General features: G+C 45.3%; 1 protein-coding gene across 1 annotated transcript in view; it reads right to left on the bottom strand.

Moving 5' to 3' along the window:
* The window catches only part of LOC148037419 (uncharacterized), a 37,265-nt gene extending 24,284 nt beyond the window's left edge, over positions 1-12,981 (bottom strand). The window contains exons 1-4 of the mRNA XM_087676337.1: positions 12,712-12,981; positions 12,393-12,632; positions 1,422-1,533; positions 1,160-1,334 (exon numbers count right to left, since the gene is read on the bottom strand). Of these exons, the coding sequence (XP_087532463.1) occupies positions 1,160-1,334; positions 1,422-1,533; positions 12,393-12,632; positions 12,712-12,886 (702 nt within the window). The 5' untranslated portion in view covers positions 12,887-12,981. The remainder of the gene's footprint in view (positions 1-1,159; positions 1,335-1,421; positions 1,534-12,392; positions 12,633-12,711) is intronic.
* Positions 12,982-16,005: the final 3,024 nt, after the last annotated feature.

Consider the following 16,005-nt stretch of genomic DNA (forward strand, 5'->3'; position numbering starts at 1 on the left):
TCAAACAGATGCACTAGTAGGAGATGAAGAAATAGTGAGGGGAAGAGGAAAACAGCCAGCTAAATTTTACAGACAACACACCAGATTTTTTGTGAAACCAATCTCTATTAGCTCATGAATGTATAAGAACAATAGACTTGATGACAAAATCTATTCACACACACAAAGCTAGTACTAAAACACATGCATATAAGAACTGTCTATATCCCAATATAGAAGTTAGCATAGTAGCAACCCTCTTGTTCACTTGACCGGCTTCAGCCACAGAGACCAAGGAGCACTAAGGAGTGGATTGGTAGCAATGGAGTGACAGAGTGGATCAAGGGAGCCACACTTGGATATCGTGAGGCCACTGTCAAGCCTTCGAACGCATCTAGTCTACAACGTACGAGGGCGAGAAGTGAGTCTACTACAAACTCTGTATTGCCTACTTTCTTGCTTGCTTAGGATAGTGTGGAGAGAGTGGATGGATATAAGCTCAGATTGTGAGTAGACTGTGTGAGATGATGCAGTTAAGTCTGAGAGCATGAAATAATAGGAGTTTCATCCAAGTCCCAGGCTTCAGCCACAGAGATCAAAGAGCAAAGTCTATCAAAGGCACTCAAGTCTAAAGGAGACACTAGACAATACCATAGAAGAGCAGTATACTAAGACAACAGAGGGATATCCTTAAAAGATAGACAAGAGGCCTCCCTAACCACTTACAGGAACAGCATATGAAGAAAGATATATGTAGCTTTCCATTGTGTACATATGATATCTATATACAATCTCGTCTATATCTATGATAAATTCCCCTCCCACCCTCTCCCTTTATCAACACTACTCAAATAACGATTGATGTATGCAATCCCCTTTTATACTAGAACAGAACTTCCCTCATATCATCCATAGACCAGCACCAATTTTTTTTTAAATTCTTTTTCAAACACAGATAATGCCAAAATTCACACCATACACATGTTATAAACTAGGCAATGGGTGCTGTGAACTTTGTCAAATTAAAATTTGTGTATGAAACCCAAATTTCTAGATATATATCTAGACCATAGGATCTTTTTGTCCATAGGTGATAGTTACAACTCTCATAAGCACATGCCAATTTCAATATGAAGTCTTATATTACTATATTTAGCAGTCAACAGCTTACAGTCTCTACCTTGGGATGAAGTGATACTATGCAAAATCCAACTGCCAGGATAAGAGTCATTGTGATAAAGAATAAATTTAAAGAGCACGATTCACCAGAAGGGTTGAACCAATAATAAAGAAGTCCTGATAGTGTGAAGGTTGCCAGATAAGAGAATATGGATACAGCCAGCAATGCAACATACCTACAAAATTCAAATCAAAAGTCATAAATACAAGATATGTAAGCTACAAGTGTAATGTGAATCCTCTGGCATAAATTCAAGGCTTACCAAAACTGTTCATCTTTGGCAACCCATGCCGAATTCCAGTTGTGGGTAAAATCCAGTAATATAACCACTTGGATGAGCAAAAATAAGCCAGAACCAAATATTGACAAGACCTCTGCATAGTCAAAATGTATAGTTGACTCAATGCAAATATACATCAATTTGACACAGCAATAGATACTCTGGTGAAATTACAAAGGCAGCTACATAAAATTTAGTCATGAACTCTATCTTGCATTGCTTTCCTTTCACAATGTCTAATGAATGTTTTATGAATAGAATTTGTGCAAGCAATGAAGATTTGCTACTGCCAAGAGATTTGTGCACAACTTTAACAAAATTTGAAAGAAGTGTGAAACTCGAGACACAAGCAATTTGACAATGCAACAACAATGTATTATGTATGCCATCTTTAACTTATGCTCACGAAAATCTTCTTGAAGGTACAAGATTGCACTAAAAATGTTAAACTTTTGCAATTCCCCCATCATCAGTCGTAACCAGATCTCTTCTTGTTCGAGTTTTGTTTCTCTCTCACCCTACTTGTTTGTATAGTCTTGCAATAATTGTGCTGCTTCCAACATCCCACACAATATTCAAGCATTTTCTTTGCATGTCAATGTCGGACTCTTGACTATGCCCCTACCCCATGACACCCTCCCCGTCATCAGACTAGCAAAGACAAGGAACTTTGTGGCTGATTTGTTCATCTTAACTTTGAAACTGATTTGTTTGACTTTCTAATGTTTGTGATTGTGTTGTGCTCCCCAGCTCTCCTCCTAAAACTTAGCCGCATTGCAGATGTACATGTTATAAAGATCTTCAAAAGGTGTATGTGTATGTCTATAATTCTTTCAATACTTTTGGTAACTTTTTAAACATTTAACCATTCTTGAGAACACATTTAGAAACTGGAGTCAAGAATGTGGGAAGAGAGGATGAAGACTGTGACTAACTTCTCGAATCAAATCTCAGCTACAATCTACACCAAGCAGTTCAAGAGATGTGGATGTGCAATGCACAAAGCTGCCATCCTACTGAAAACTAAGAAAATCTGGCATTGCAAAAGGCATATAGTACCAGAGAAACGGGAACTGCAGTGCCAACTCATATAATGGAAAGAAAACTAGAGAAATGGGTTTTAACAGCCCAATAGCACCAAAAAATAGTCGAACTGGTCTCCAACGAGCCTTAAGCAGCAAGCCAATCTGCTGGCTGACTGGCCGTCCAATTGACAGCCATGTGGCACTGACACATGATTGCCTGTCCATGCTGCCATACCCTCCTATGTGTCACCTCCTCTTATGTCATTCTATGGCTACAAGGCACCTGGGCACTGCTACCAGTCCAAGGGATGTGAGTAATCTGTACAATGCACAAAGCTGCCATCCTACTGAGAACTTCCTTAGTCATTGCAAAAGGGCATACAATAGACAAAAGGGGGGACTGCAATGCAATGTCATGTAATGGATGGGAAACTAGGGAAGTGGCTTTTTACAGCCCAACAGCACCAAGAAGTTAACCGACTGGTCCCCGTTGAACTGACGGGCCACAGCTCAGCTGGTTTGGGTTCGAACAGGAGTGTATGAGTATGACTGCTGGAGAGCGTGTGTGCAGAGTGAAAGTACGAGAAGATAAGAGTACCAACAATGTGTTGGTACACAAAGAATAAAATGCATTTATACTTAGGGCACGTAAAGGGTGCATTCACATGTACAATGTGCGTGTACTATATACACGGAGGTTACCGGGCCTTTATATCCCAACAACCTCCCACTTAAAGGTCCGATATGAACCTCTAGCTAACCAACTCCCACTAGTCGAATGCAAAGCTCGTGTTGAGCTCTACTTAGACTTTTAGTGAGATACATGGCATTCTTAGCCAAATACACTGCACTCTAGCTATCACATCCCAAAACTGCAGTACCCATAGACATGCTGAGATCATCTGCAAGTCTGCTCAACCATATAGCTTCCTTAGAAGCTTCAGTAGCTGATATGTATTCAACTTCACTGGTACTCAATGCAACAATGTTTTGCAACCTAGAACACCATTCAGCTTTCTATCTATCTGAGTGGTCACAAATGCATGAAAAGTTTTAAAAACAGCAAACACTTCACTTTTCTTTTTCAGCAAGTACACCCAAATCTTCTTAGAACCATCAATAAAGGAGATAAAATATGCAGCACCACCCAATGATTTCACAGGTGTACTACATACATCAGAATGCACTAAGTCCAAGACATTGGACTTACGAGAGACACCAGAGTAAAAGAAATTTTTATTTTGCTTTCCACACTAACACTCATTACAAAAATCAAGTTTAGAGCCTTTTCCATCAACCCTCTTCAGAGAGGTAAGAACATGAAGTCCCTTTTGGCTCATATGGCCTAATCTCTTATGCCATAACTCCAAGCGACTGCAAATTTCAGCAACTGCAAGAAACTTGCCATTCAAGGCTTTACAATGCAAACAATACAATGTGCCCTTCTTGGTTCCTTTTGCAATCAGCATGGAACCCTTTTTTACTTTCCACAAACCACCACCAAACAGTGTGGTGTAGCCATGCAAGTCAAGCTGACCAACAGATAGTAAACTCTTTTTAATGCCAAGCACATATCTGACATCTTTCAACACAAGTTCTTGACCATTGTCTAAAGACAAGTGTACGGTGCCAATCCCATCAATGATGCAAGCATGGTTATTTCCAAGGTACACCTTTCCATAACTACCTGCATTAAACATAGCAAAACACTCCAAGCAAGGAGTTACATGGAAAGAGGCAGCAGAGTCTACAATCCAAGTCTGAGTGACACCATCATCAACTGACAAGAGTGCATCAATCACATCAGCCTTGGTAATCTGCATATCCTGCATGTGACATACAAGGGCATCATAATCAACTGCACATAATACATCAGCCTCTGTATCTGAAAGCTCCTCTATGACCACACTGACGAGTCCGGCAGTGTCATGATCAAAAAGATCGCCCTCAACTTATCATCAAAGTCCAAGTTTGCATCTTTGAGCTGATTTAGAATCCCTGTAAATGCACTCAAGTGCTCAGCTGCAGGCTTTGACTCATCCAGTTGCATATACACCAACTTGCGCATTAAATGCACCTGATTAACAAGTGTGGTGATCTCATAAGTAGTTTTCAGCTTCTCCCATATTACATAACCTGTGTCTAAACCCTTAATGTCTGTCAGAATGTCATCAGTGACACCCATCTTTATGTAAGCCACAACCTTTTTATTCACTCTAGCCCAATCTGCATCAGACATTAGTGCGGGTTTATCTTCCTGCAAAGCATCCTCACAGTCCTTCACGAACAAAATGCCCTGCATACGATCTTTCCAAAGGTCAAATCCATGACCATCAAACCATTTAATCTCCATCAAACTCTTGATGTCTAAATTGGAAGAAGTTGCAGCCATTTTATCACGAACACAAGAGTAAATGCACTAATCTGCGGAAGCACAAGCTGAACCAGCAAAATACCTTGCTGTTTTTCCTCAACCAGAAATAAATCTCTGCTGTTTATACATTAACCAGCCACTGCACGGGCAAAAATGCAGAAATTTACCAAATTCTGCACAAATCCCCAAAATTTCAAGTCCAAAATTGCATGAATGTAAATCAATCTGGCCCAACTGAGTAAAGCTTTGCCAATACATGAAAAACCCCAAATTTCTAGGATCCAATGTTAGGAAATTTTGTCAGAGTGCAACGGTGCGGAAGCGTAAGACTGAAAGAGAGAGAACAGAGAGAGAGGAGAGAGAAAGAGACAGTGGAAGACGAAGATCTGCTATATAAAGTGTGTTGTATACAAAGATATGTAGATATATACACGTGTGCAGTGCGCTAGACTGCGTGTCTCCACCTCGATATCTGCTGTTCACCTCAAAGTCTGCTGCAGTCTACACGATCTCCTGTCTGAAATCTGCGAACAGAGACAGAATCTGCACGAGCCTCTAGCCTGTAATCTGCGTACAGAAGTGTGTGGGAGACTGCTGGAAATCCCGGCTATAAATAGCCAAAGACTGGGCAACTGTACTGTACCAGGTCGGACTGCCACGTGGCAGTCCGACTGGTCAATCCAACTGACCAGGATCTGAATCGCTAACACCCCCTCTCAGAGCCTGGGCGGGGCAAAAGCCTGAGGAATCTGGAATGGCTCCGAAGGAGAGCCTGGGGAAGCACCTTCGTAAACAAATCTACAAGATTGTCCTCCGTCTTGCAGTACTCCACAGTGATGGTGTTCATCTAGAAGCTTCTCTCTGATAAAATGGTACTGGATCTCTATGCGCTTCATCCGAGCATGGAAAACAGGATTCTGAGCCAAGGCAATGCAACTCTCATTGTCGCATTGCAGCAAAGTAGGACGAGTCTGGGGGCAGCCAAGCTCCTCCAACAATCTCCAAAGCCACACAGCCTGACATGTGGTGGAAGACGCGGCCCGATACTCCGCCTCAATAGACGAAAGGGCTACCGTGGGTTGCTTCTTGCTACTCCATGAGATAACACCTGCACCTAAGGTAAAACAGTAACCTGTTGTAGACCGCCTGTGGTCCATATCACCAGCCCAATCCGAGTCGCTCCAACCTGCAAGTACAAGATCTGAACCACCTGTGCCTGCTAGATAATGAATCCCTAAATCAGATGTCCCCCTCAAATACCGAAGTATCCTCTAGGCAGCCTGCCAATGCACCGTCTGAGGTTCACTCATGAACCCTGCCAAGAGCCCAACAGCAAAACAAAGATCAACACGAGTATTGAGAAGCCAAATCAATGAACCAATCAACTGACGATAGCGAGAAGCATCTGCCATGGGAGAAGCTGAATGGGAAGTGGCCTTCCAGTTCAGATCCATAGGAGTAGAAATGGTCCGACAATCCTCCATCGCAAAAGAAACCAAGAGCTCCTGTACATATCTTTGCTGAGAGATGAAGATCCCCCTCTGAGGCTGATAAATCTCATGGCCCAAGAAGAAATGGAGTAGACCCAAGTCCGTCATCTCGAACGTCCGATGTAAAGTTGCCTTCGTCTCTTTGACCTTCTGTCCATAATCACCTGTGATAATCAAATCATTAACATACAACACAAAAAGCACACAACCAGCCTCGGAAGTGTGTGCATAAAGCTGCGGATCGGCTTTGGAACGCCGATATCCCAACTGTGACTGAAGGAACGAATCAATCTTCTCATTCCATGCACGCGGAGCCTGCTTGAGGCCATACAAGGCCTTCTTTAACCTGTCAACTTGCCCATCTGAAGATCCAAAGCCAGAAGGCTGTTCTACATAGATCTCCTCCTTCAAATCACCATTAAGGAAGGCCGACTTCACATCCAACTGGTAGACAGGCCATCTCCTATGGCCAGCCAAGGCAAGAACAGCTCGAATAGTCACCATACAAGCAGTGGGGGCAAAAGTATCATGACAATCAATCCCTAGGCGCTGTGCAAAACCTTTAGCAACAAGGCGAGCCTTGTGCTTGTCCAAAGAACCATCGCTAAGGTACTTGGTCTTGAAGACCCATTTGACGCCAATCACCTTCTTATTCGGGGGGCGAGGCACAAGTGACCAAGTGCCATTCCTCTCAATAGCCTCCAACTCGGCTTCCATAGCTTTCTTCCATGGTGCAGACTGTAAAGCCTCCTTCACGGAGATGGCCTCTCGATCCTGCATAACACGGGTCATCAAACAATAGTTAGAGCAAACAAGCTCCGTAGAATGTGCCTGGTGCCTCCGTGACCGCCGCGGACCATCCTGAGGTCCCCACTCCTCAGGGACCCCCTCGATCCCTGAATCACGAAGTGTGTCACGGGCCCAACGAGCAGGAGGCCGGCGGACCTCTCCTCGTCTCCCTCCATCAGCGGAAGATTCTGGGATATCCACTGGTGGTAACTCCTCGGGGGTGACCGGTGGAACAGTAGACTCTGTATCAGAAACAGAAACAGAATCAGAATCAAAAGACGCGGGCTCCAAAGGAACTGTCGCGGGAGCCTAACTCTCCTCTGGATCTCCAAGAACGGGATGCTTCTCACTAGCTGCTATGGCCGGAACCTCCACGAACCGCACATCTCAACTAGTGTACACATCCCGCTTGACAGGATCATACAAACGATAGCCTTGGGACTGAGAGCTGTAGCTAACAAATACCTGTCTTCGGGAATCTGCTTCAAATTTATCACGATGGGCCTTGGGAATGTAAACATAGACATCACACCCAAAAACCCTAAAATAAGAAACATCGGGCTTAGTCCCAAAGTAAGCCTCAAAAGGTGTCATCCCATCAACGGCCGAAGTGGGGGATCGGTTAAGGATGTGGACTGCAGTAGCCACAACCTCGGCCCACAGAAATTGAGGTGTCTGTCAGTGCTCCATCATGGTGCGCGCCATCTCGATCACACTTCGGTTCTTCCGTTCAAGAATGCCATTTTCTTGAGGGGTGTTTGTGTTAGCAAACTCCTGGTGAATACCTTTATCTGCACAAAAACAAGTAAACTCATTAGAAACAAATTCACCACCCTTGTCGGATCACAAGGTCTTCAATCTCCGGCCCGATCGGTTCTCCTCAAAGAGAAGCCAATCCTTGAAGTGGGAGAAAGCTTCTGACTTCAACGCCAAGAAATAGGCACATGTCATCCTGCTGTAGTCATCTACGATCAACATGAAGTATGAGCTCCCTCTCAAGGACTCGTTCCTCATAGGGCCACAAAGATCCGTAGATACAAGCTCCAACGGTGAGGTAGACCGCCGCGAAGGTTTATTGGGAATCGCATCCCTATGCTGTTTCCCACGAATGCAGGAGACGCATGGCTGCTGGCTCACCACTATGTCCGGCAACCCTCGAACAAGCTGTCCACGTGACGCCCTCCGAAGATAATCATAGTTGAGGTGACCAAATCGAGCATGCCATAGCTCTGACTGTGTCTGAGAGGTAAGAAGAAGAGTAGAGAGGGCGGTAGAAGACTTCAATTTGTAGATGCCGTTCTCCTCATATCCTGATGAGAGAACCTTCCGTGACCCATGACCAAGGACTCGCACCGAATCACTGTCAAACTCCACCATAAGTCCAAGGGAACAAATCTTATGAACTGACAGGAGATGATACCCTAACCCTGGTACATGCAAGACCTCGGAGGTATGGGTACCACCACGTCCATCTGGAATAAGCTGCATCTCACCCCGTCCTACAATAGACAGCAAAGAGCTATCTCCAATGAGAATCTGCCCACGCAAAGGTCGCAACTGGGCAACACCATCTGATGAAGGAGTCATGTGCCGGGAGGCACCACTGTCAACGATCCACTCTCGAGCCTGGAAAGCTGTCATCGCTACATCAAAAGCATTCGGTGTAGAGTCCTCAATGACAGCTAGATGAAGAAACGCAGCTGATGAGGGTGCAACCACCGCTCCAGAATCCTTCGTGTCCTTCTTATTGGTGTCCTTCTTGTCTTTGTCAGGGCAATCCTTCTTCCAATGGCCAGTCTTTCCACAAATATGGCATGTGGATTCTTTGTCCTTGTCCTTGTCCTTCTTTGACTTGTTATCCCCCTTCTTCTTCTTTTGGTCCTTCCCCTTCTTCTAAGAGGCTTAACCTGCCAGTGCCTCCGACTTGGAAGCATTCTATCCCTTCAGTTGTTCCTCTTGGTCCAAGACCATAGGAACCAACTCTTCCCACCGAAGAGTGGACTCTCGCCCCGAAGCAATAAGGGCGGAGTAGAAAGCACCGAATCGTGGCGGTAATTGGGACAAGAGTGTGATCGCCATGTCTTCGGAGGAAATCAGCTTCCCCGCATTCTAAACCTGTATCTGAAGCTGTCCAAGCTTGTTGATGTGCTCCCGCAACGAAGAAGACTTGTTCGCGAACGAGGTCCGCATCTGTACCTCCAAAGAAACCCGCTTCATAAGGGTCATCCGGTTATACATATGATTAAGTTCCAGCCATATCTTCCGAGCCACCGTCAAGTGCTCGATGTGGGCTATCCCGATTGTAGTACAAGACAGAAAAAGAAAGGGACGAATCCGGGCATTCAGTTTGTCCCAGTGAGACTGTGCCTTGGCCAACTCCGCACAAGCATCGGAAGAGAGTTTGGACTCATCTCTCACCGAGGGCCGGTTGATCTCCTCCTGTACAAGCTCCGCCAAATCGTAGGACTCAAGAATGGCCAACATCATCACGCGCCAGATGCGGTAATTGTCGCCATCGAGCTTCTGATCTGCGAGAAGAGCCGATAAGACAGGCACCTTCCGGTCCATGATCGTCTGGAACTCCAAGTCAATCTCTCTAGACATCTTCACCTGTAATGCCTTCACAAACGCAAAAGCAGCCCCCTCTGACTGTGAAAACGTAGACTGCTAGGGCTCTTCCGCGTCCCAAAACTTTTTCACCTGCCGGAGGCGATGAAAAAGCAAAATCTGCACTTGAAAGCTGAAAACTCAAACTTCCTCCTCGTCAAACAACAGTAAACAGCAGCAAATCCACCACCTGGACTCCTTTCCCACGCGCCCGCGCTCGCTTCAGCCTTGTTCCGAGGCGCAGCCCTCCTGCTCACCCTCGAACGCTGGAAACGCAGTCTTGTGTAGCGATGGAAGCTCCTCTTCAGCTTGGTTCTTCACTCAGTCAGCCCTTCTACACTGCTCTGATACCATGTCAGAGTGCAGCGGTGCGGAAGCGTAAGATTGAAAGAGAGAGAATGCAGAGAGAGGAGAGAGAAAGAGACAGTGGAAGACGAAGATCTGCTGTATAAAGTGTGCTGTATACAAAGATATGCAGATATATACAAGGGCACAATGCGCTGGACTGCGTGTCTCCACCTCGACGATGCAACCTGTTGTTCATCTCGAAGTCCGCTGCAATCTGCACGATCTCCTGTCTGAAATCTGCGAACAGAGACAGAATCTGCATGAGCCTCCAGCCTGTAATCTGCGTACAGAAGTGTGTGGGAGACTGTTGGAAATCCCGGCTATATATAGCCAAAAACTGGGCGCAAAATAACTGCAGGTCGGCTGCATTAAATGCAGCCGACTGTACCGTACCAGGCCGCACTGCCACATGGCAGTCCGACTGACCAGGATTTGAATCGCTAACAAATTTTACCCAAGAAAGGTAAAATTTCGACAAAATTTGCAAAATCCCCAATTTAATTGAGGTCACCGCACGCGATGTCTGCAATTTCTAACTCAAAAGTCACTGACAGGCATGAATGATGCCAAATCTGGGAAAAGCCCCAAATTCTATGACCCGATTTGCACAGATATTGAAACTGTGCCTCTGGTGTGTGAACACCTGCCAAGGCTAATGAGGGGATTAGAGAAAATTTGATTTGTTTTGAAAAAAAAGCACGAAGGAACTATCGGTGGGGAGGAGGGGGGTCTGTTGACCCCTGTCGCATCGCGTCTGACCAACGCCTGCCCGCCGAAACTGCCCGCAAAAGGCATCATGTCTGACCTGCACGCCACGTCTGACTGACGCCTAAAAGAAAGGCCCACCAATCTGCCCACCTCGTCGAGTCTGACTGACGCGTCACGTACTGCCCGCCGAAACTGCCCGCGAAAGGCGTCACGTCTGACCTGCGCGCCACGATCTTGAAAACGTGCAGAGTCTTATGAGCTTTGATACCAGTTGTTGGACTGACGGGCCACAGCTCAGCTGGTTTGGGTTTGAACAGGAGCGTATGAGTATGACTGCTGGAGAGCGTGTGTGCAGAGTGAAAGTACAAGAAGATAAGAGTGTACCAACAATGTGTTGGTACACAAAGAATAAAATGTATTTATACTTAGGCCACGTAAAGGGTGCGTTCACATGTACAATGTGCGTGTACTATATACACAGAGGTTACCGGGCCTTTATATCCCAACAGTCCCAGCCAACAATCTGCTGGCTGACTGGCTGTCCACTTGATGGCCATCTAGCATTGGCATGTCATTTCCTGTCCATGCAGCCATCACCTCCTATGAATCACCTAGGGCAATTGAGACACCCGTGTGGTTTATCAAAGAAGATTCAAAGCACTTAGAGGTCAAAGCAAGGCAACCCACTTTCCCCAATCCTTTTTGGCATACCCATAGATGAGATTGTTGAGTTTGTAGATGAAAAGGTGGTAGCAGTGCATCACTCGCCAAACAATTGGATACTTTATTGCTCTATGCTCATGACATGCCTGATATTTGACACAGAAGCTTGGAAAAACCAAGGTCATGTGTCTTTTCACGTCTCCAAGCAGGTTATGAGAGAGACATCGATTAGATAAAGAGAACCATGTAGGTGTAACCACAATCATAAGTGGAATCGCTTTTTCCCAGCACAAGGCATTGTCTCCATGAGATAGGAGCATCCCAAGGGTGGGGGGAGGATTCACATAAGGGTGTGTTGCAATTGCACAAATAGACTGATAGTGCAATCAAGCCACTTTAAGGAACTTGCACAAAAGGAGGGCATTTTGCTACATTAGTCTCTCCAGCTATGACGTATATAATACCTCTTATGGGCTCACAAGCTCTCCACATATGGCAAGCTGCAGATGGAAAGACCTCAAATCCTTATGGTCTCTCTAATGATTTGGGTACAGTGTTGTCTCTCCAACTACGATACATGTAACATCTCTATGCCATATGGGCTTGGATGGAAAGACCTCAGAAACCCCTGCTTGTTTAGAGACGGTTTTGGCATGCTTAATTGAGTGGTAGACAACCCTGATTAGGGATACCTCAATCCTTTCCTAATGAAGCTACAAAGGCATCAATTACAGGCTTCTACATGTGTATAGCCAGGGAACCCAACCATAAATAACCAACTTCTTCAGGCCAGAGTATGAGAGACGCGCCAACCTACAATGGGAGACAACAAGCATGAAATCCCTCCTTGCCCCCTTGCCCCATGATACTCTCTCTCTCTCTCTCTCTCTCACACACACACATAGAGAGAATCTTTTCTGAAGTGCAGTGAATGAAGTTATTGAAATACCGTATGCAGAGATCACTCCGTTGGGAAGAAAAAACATCAGCACGGTCAAAATGAACCAGGCAATCAGTTTCACAATCCAGCCACCGTGATGCCATGAGTCCCGCCAATCCTTCTGGTCCTTGACCCGAATCATGATCAGTGCGAGTATTGCGAAAAATAAAAAGCTGCCCAAGCTCGCACGCTCGACACCCTGCACCTCTAACCATTGGTCGGATCGGGTAGTAGATGATGAATTTATCCCTGCAAGACCGAAATTCCGGGTGAGGAAAATAATAACGAAGTCACTGTAACGTGCGACCGCCATGCCTATGTTTCTTACAAGGAATCCTCCTCATCAGCGGGGCGGAGAATTCGCGCAGGATCCATGCGAGGATGAGCGAGAGCGCGAACAATCCACAGTAGGCGAGGCGGGCGGAGCGCTGTGTGATCTTGCCAGCCACAGAAGTACAGGCCCCGCAGCAGCAGGAGCCACAACACGAGAGGGCTGCCCCCATGGAGGCTTGGGGAAACCGGAAACAAAATAGAGAGAGAGAGAGAGAGTGTGTGTGTGTGTGTGTGTGTGTGGCAGGCAGGAGGGGGGGGAATGGCTAGCTACCTGTCGTGGGGGGACTATCGGCAGTTGCTTGTTTTGTCTCTCTCTCTCTCTCTCTCTCTCTCTCTCTCTAAAAATACTTCCCTGCTTCGAACATAGTGGAACGACGACTTCTGTCCCCACGCACCCAATAGTAGAACACACTGCACTCCTCGAGTGAACTTTAGAAAATGTCATAGAGGCCTCTCGTGCGACACCACGCCACTTGAGAATTTTACACGGCCAACTCTGCTTGCATGTCCACACGAGACTAACTCAGCCGGTCATTTTTGAGTCAATAAAAGCTTTTCTTAACCAAGAAACAAACTGCAAGTTGAGAAAACTACAATAAGCTTTGTAGGATGAGGAATCCCCCGTAGGAACTTGACACGCAACACAGTTATGCAAACTTTGCCAACATTGATGAAGTTTGAAATCATAAGCTCCATTACAATAATGGTGGAGACTTGGTCACAAAGTTGAGTGCCAACACTCAAACTAGGCTAGTTAAATCCAAACTTGGCCTTGTGCAAAAGGCCTCTTAAAAACCTTAAAAGCACTTGCTTGGAGATGGAGAGGTTATGACCAAGCCTAGGAAATGCCAACTCTCGCCGACTTGGCTACTCCTCAAGAAGAACACTCTACCCATATTCTAGAAGGAGTGGTGGACCAAGCATTTTCACAAGGAGGTGACCATCCTTAGAACATAGACCCACCTCTAACACCACCATGGTGTACATCTAGCCCTCCTAATCAATAGACTCCAACACCACTATGTTGTACATCTAGCCCTTCTAATTAACAGACTCTTCCTATGAGGAGACCAATACCCTCTTGAGTATCACATACAACTCTCCCTAAGCAAACTCTTGCTTTAGCCCTTCAACAAAACATGAGCTGAAGTGATGGCTTGGGAAACTATAAACATCATGTTTAGAGCAAGGAATTAATTGACCAAACTTTAGTCCTGGGATATCCTTGACCTTTTTTGGGTATCCAAGACTTGTCCACAATGTGTCCCTAGACAAGCTTCCTTACATAGTACAAGAACCCCCAACCTTACAATAGGGATCAATAATGACACCATCCATGGATCCACGGTAGATCCTATCTCATGTGTTATGCCAAAGAGCATTCTAAGGCACTTAGGTTATCTTTATTGTACCCCACATCCTATGTTTAAGAGTGGCTAATCAAAGAGAGATGCAACCCCCTCAACGTTGTTGAATGAGTACTAATAGTGATTCACGAAGTGTCTTTTTCAATGAATTTTGTGGTGATAGGCCTAGCTCAAACACAAGAATCTTATCTTCTTCTAATTGGCAAACCGTGGTCAAGGATTATAAAAGCCTTACATGATTGGGAAACCGATAGACTTTATGTATATCTTGGCAACCAATAGTAAGAGCTTTCCTTAGAGCTGGGTAATGATGGAGTTTTAGTGGCCCAATCAACTCTACTATCCATTGTGGAAGCACTCTAATTAGAGAGGAAGATATCTTTGACTATGAAGATGATGTTTTTGATTGGCTATAGTCATATAAGAAAGTGACTACTTGCAACATGATGCACGTAGTGCCATCAAAGAAGGACTTTAGTTCTTCTCTACCTTGGAACCCATAGAACTAGTGTTGCCAAGCTCAACAAGCCACAACTCAATTGGCATCAAGGAAAAATAAATGTTTTATATATTAACCAAAGGTTAAGTTAGAGTAATTTGGATCAAGGATATTGCTCCCAAGCCTATGTGGCACAATAAGAGAAGAGGAGACTAAATTATTAAAAAAATATTGAACAAACATAATTAGAAATAAAATTGGGAGAAGAAACAATATGACTATTTGAAAAACACCCCATTATCGTGGAGTTGAGATCCTTCAAATGGATAGTGTAGCCTCACTGATGGATGCTCAACAAGTCTCACCATCACACCGAATGGAGATATTGATTATCATCATATTTGGTGATGTTAGTGCTCATGAGCATGCACATGATCTCCTTCATGGACCACATGCGCTCCACTTTCTCCCTATCTGTGCTGTTAAGGGGTGGGTGAACTTGAGGGTGTAGAAGTAGCCCTGGCCTTGTGAGAACCTCTCAAAAGAAGTTGTCGCTCGAGTGGCCAACTTTGATATCAATGAGGGTGACGATGGGGGTCTAGAGGCCCTTGATGATGTGCGAGAATCCTCGCAGTATTGGTGACCATAATGATGACCATGCAACTTTTGTTGTTACTGTGGATAATGACGATGATGGTGGTGATACAGTTATTGACAAGGACCAGGAGGAGGAGGAGGAGGCGAGCTTGTGGAATAGCCATGCTTGCTTAGTGGTATCCTGTTGTTACTATCTAACCATGGATACCTGCCTGCTCATGCCAAGTAGGGTGACCCTTGCATGCTAGCCTTGTTCGCATAAAATAGGACAGCCCATGCATGACAATGCCTGCCACTACCCTACAACTCTGATGAGTCACCTGAGTGTCTCTTGCCACCGATCTAGGCCTGTTGGCCATGGGCCCCTCCCTCAACCTCCTTAGCGAGCTTCAACCTACACATGTTAAGGGCATATCCCATATCTTCACCCCTTGCCCTCCCTTGAACTTACCCTCCTGCTATCCCTCTCCCTCTCCCTTGCCCTATCCCTACCCCTTGCCCTCCCTTCAATTGGTAATAGGCCCTCAGCTTGCAACACTCACTTCCTCCTTGTCATCAATAAGCATCCTACTCCTCACTCGTATGGCTCACCTATAATAGCCCCATCCTCAACATCACTCGCATCCTACTCCCTTGGTAGTGGCTACTCATACTAAATTTTGGAGAACCACAAGTAGTTGATTGTGGTTCCACCACCTCCATCAGCTCCACATTAATAATTGGCTACACATCACCTCACCTCACTTACCATTATGTTTGTTTCTCACATGTACCTTGCCCTTTCATTTGCTCCTCACCCTTTGATTCACCTTGCATTTGTCTATGCAGCTTGCTCTCAACTCACCCTTAGATATGGTTCACCTTTGCGTTTGGTCTAATGGCTCAC

Source organism: Lygodium microphyllum, chromosome 4, assembly GCF_053477565.2.
Source record: "Lygodium microphyllum isolate KBCC chromosome 4, Lygodium_microphyllum_v1.1.10, whole genome shotgun sequence".
NCBI classification, from domain to species: Eukaryota; Viridiplantae; Streptophyta; class Polypodiopsida; order Schizaeales; family Lygodiaceae; genus Lygodium; species Lygodium microphyllum.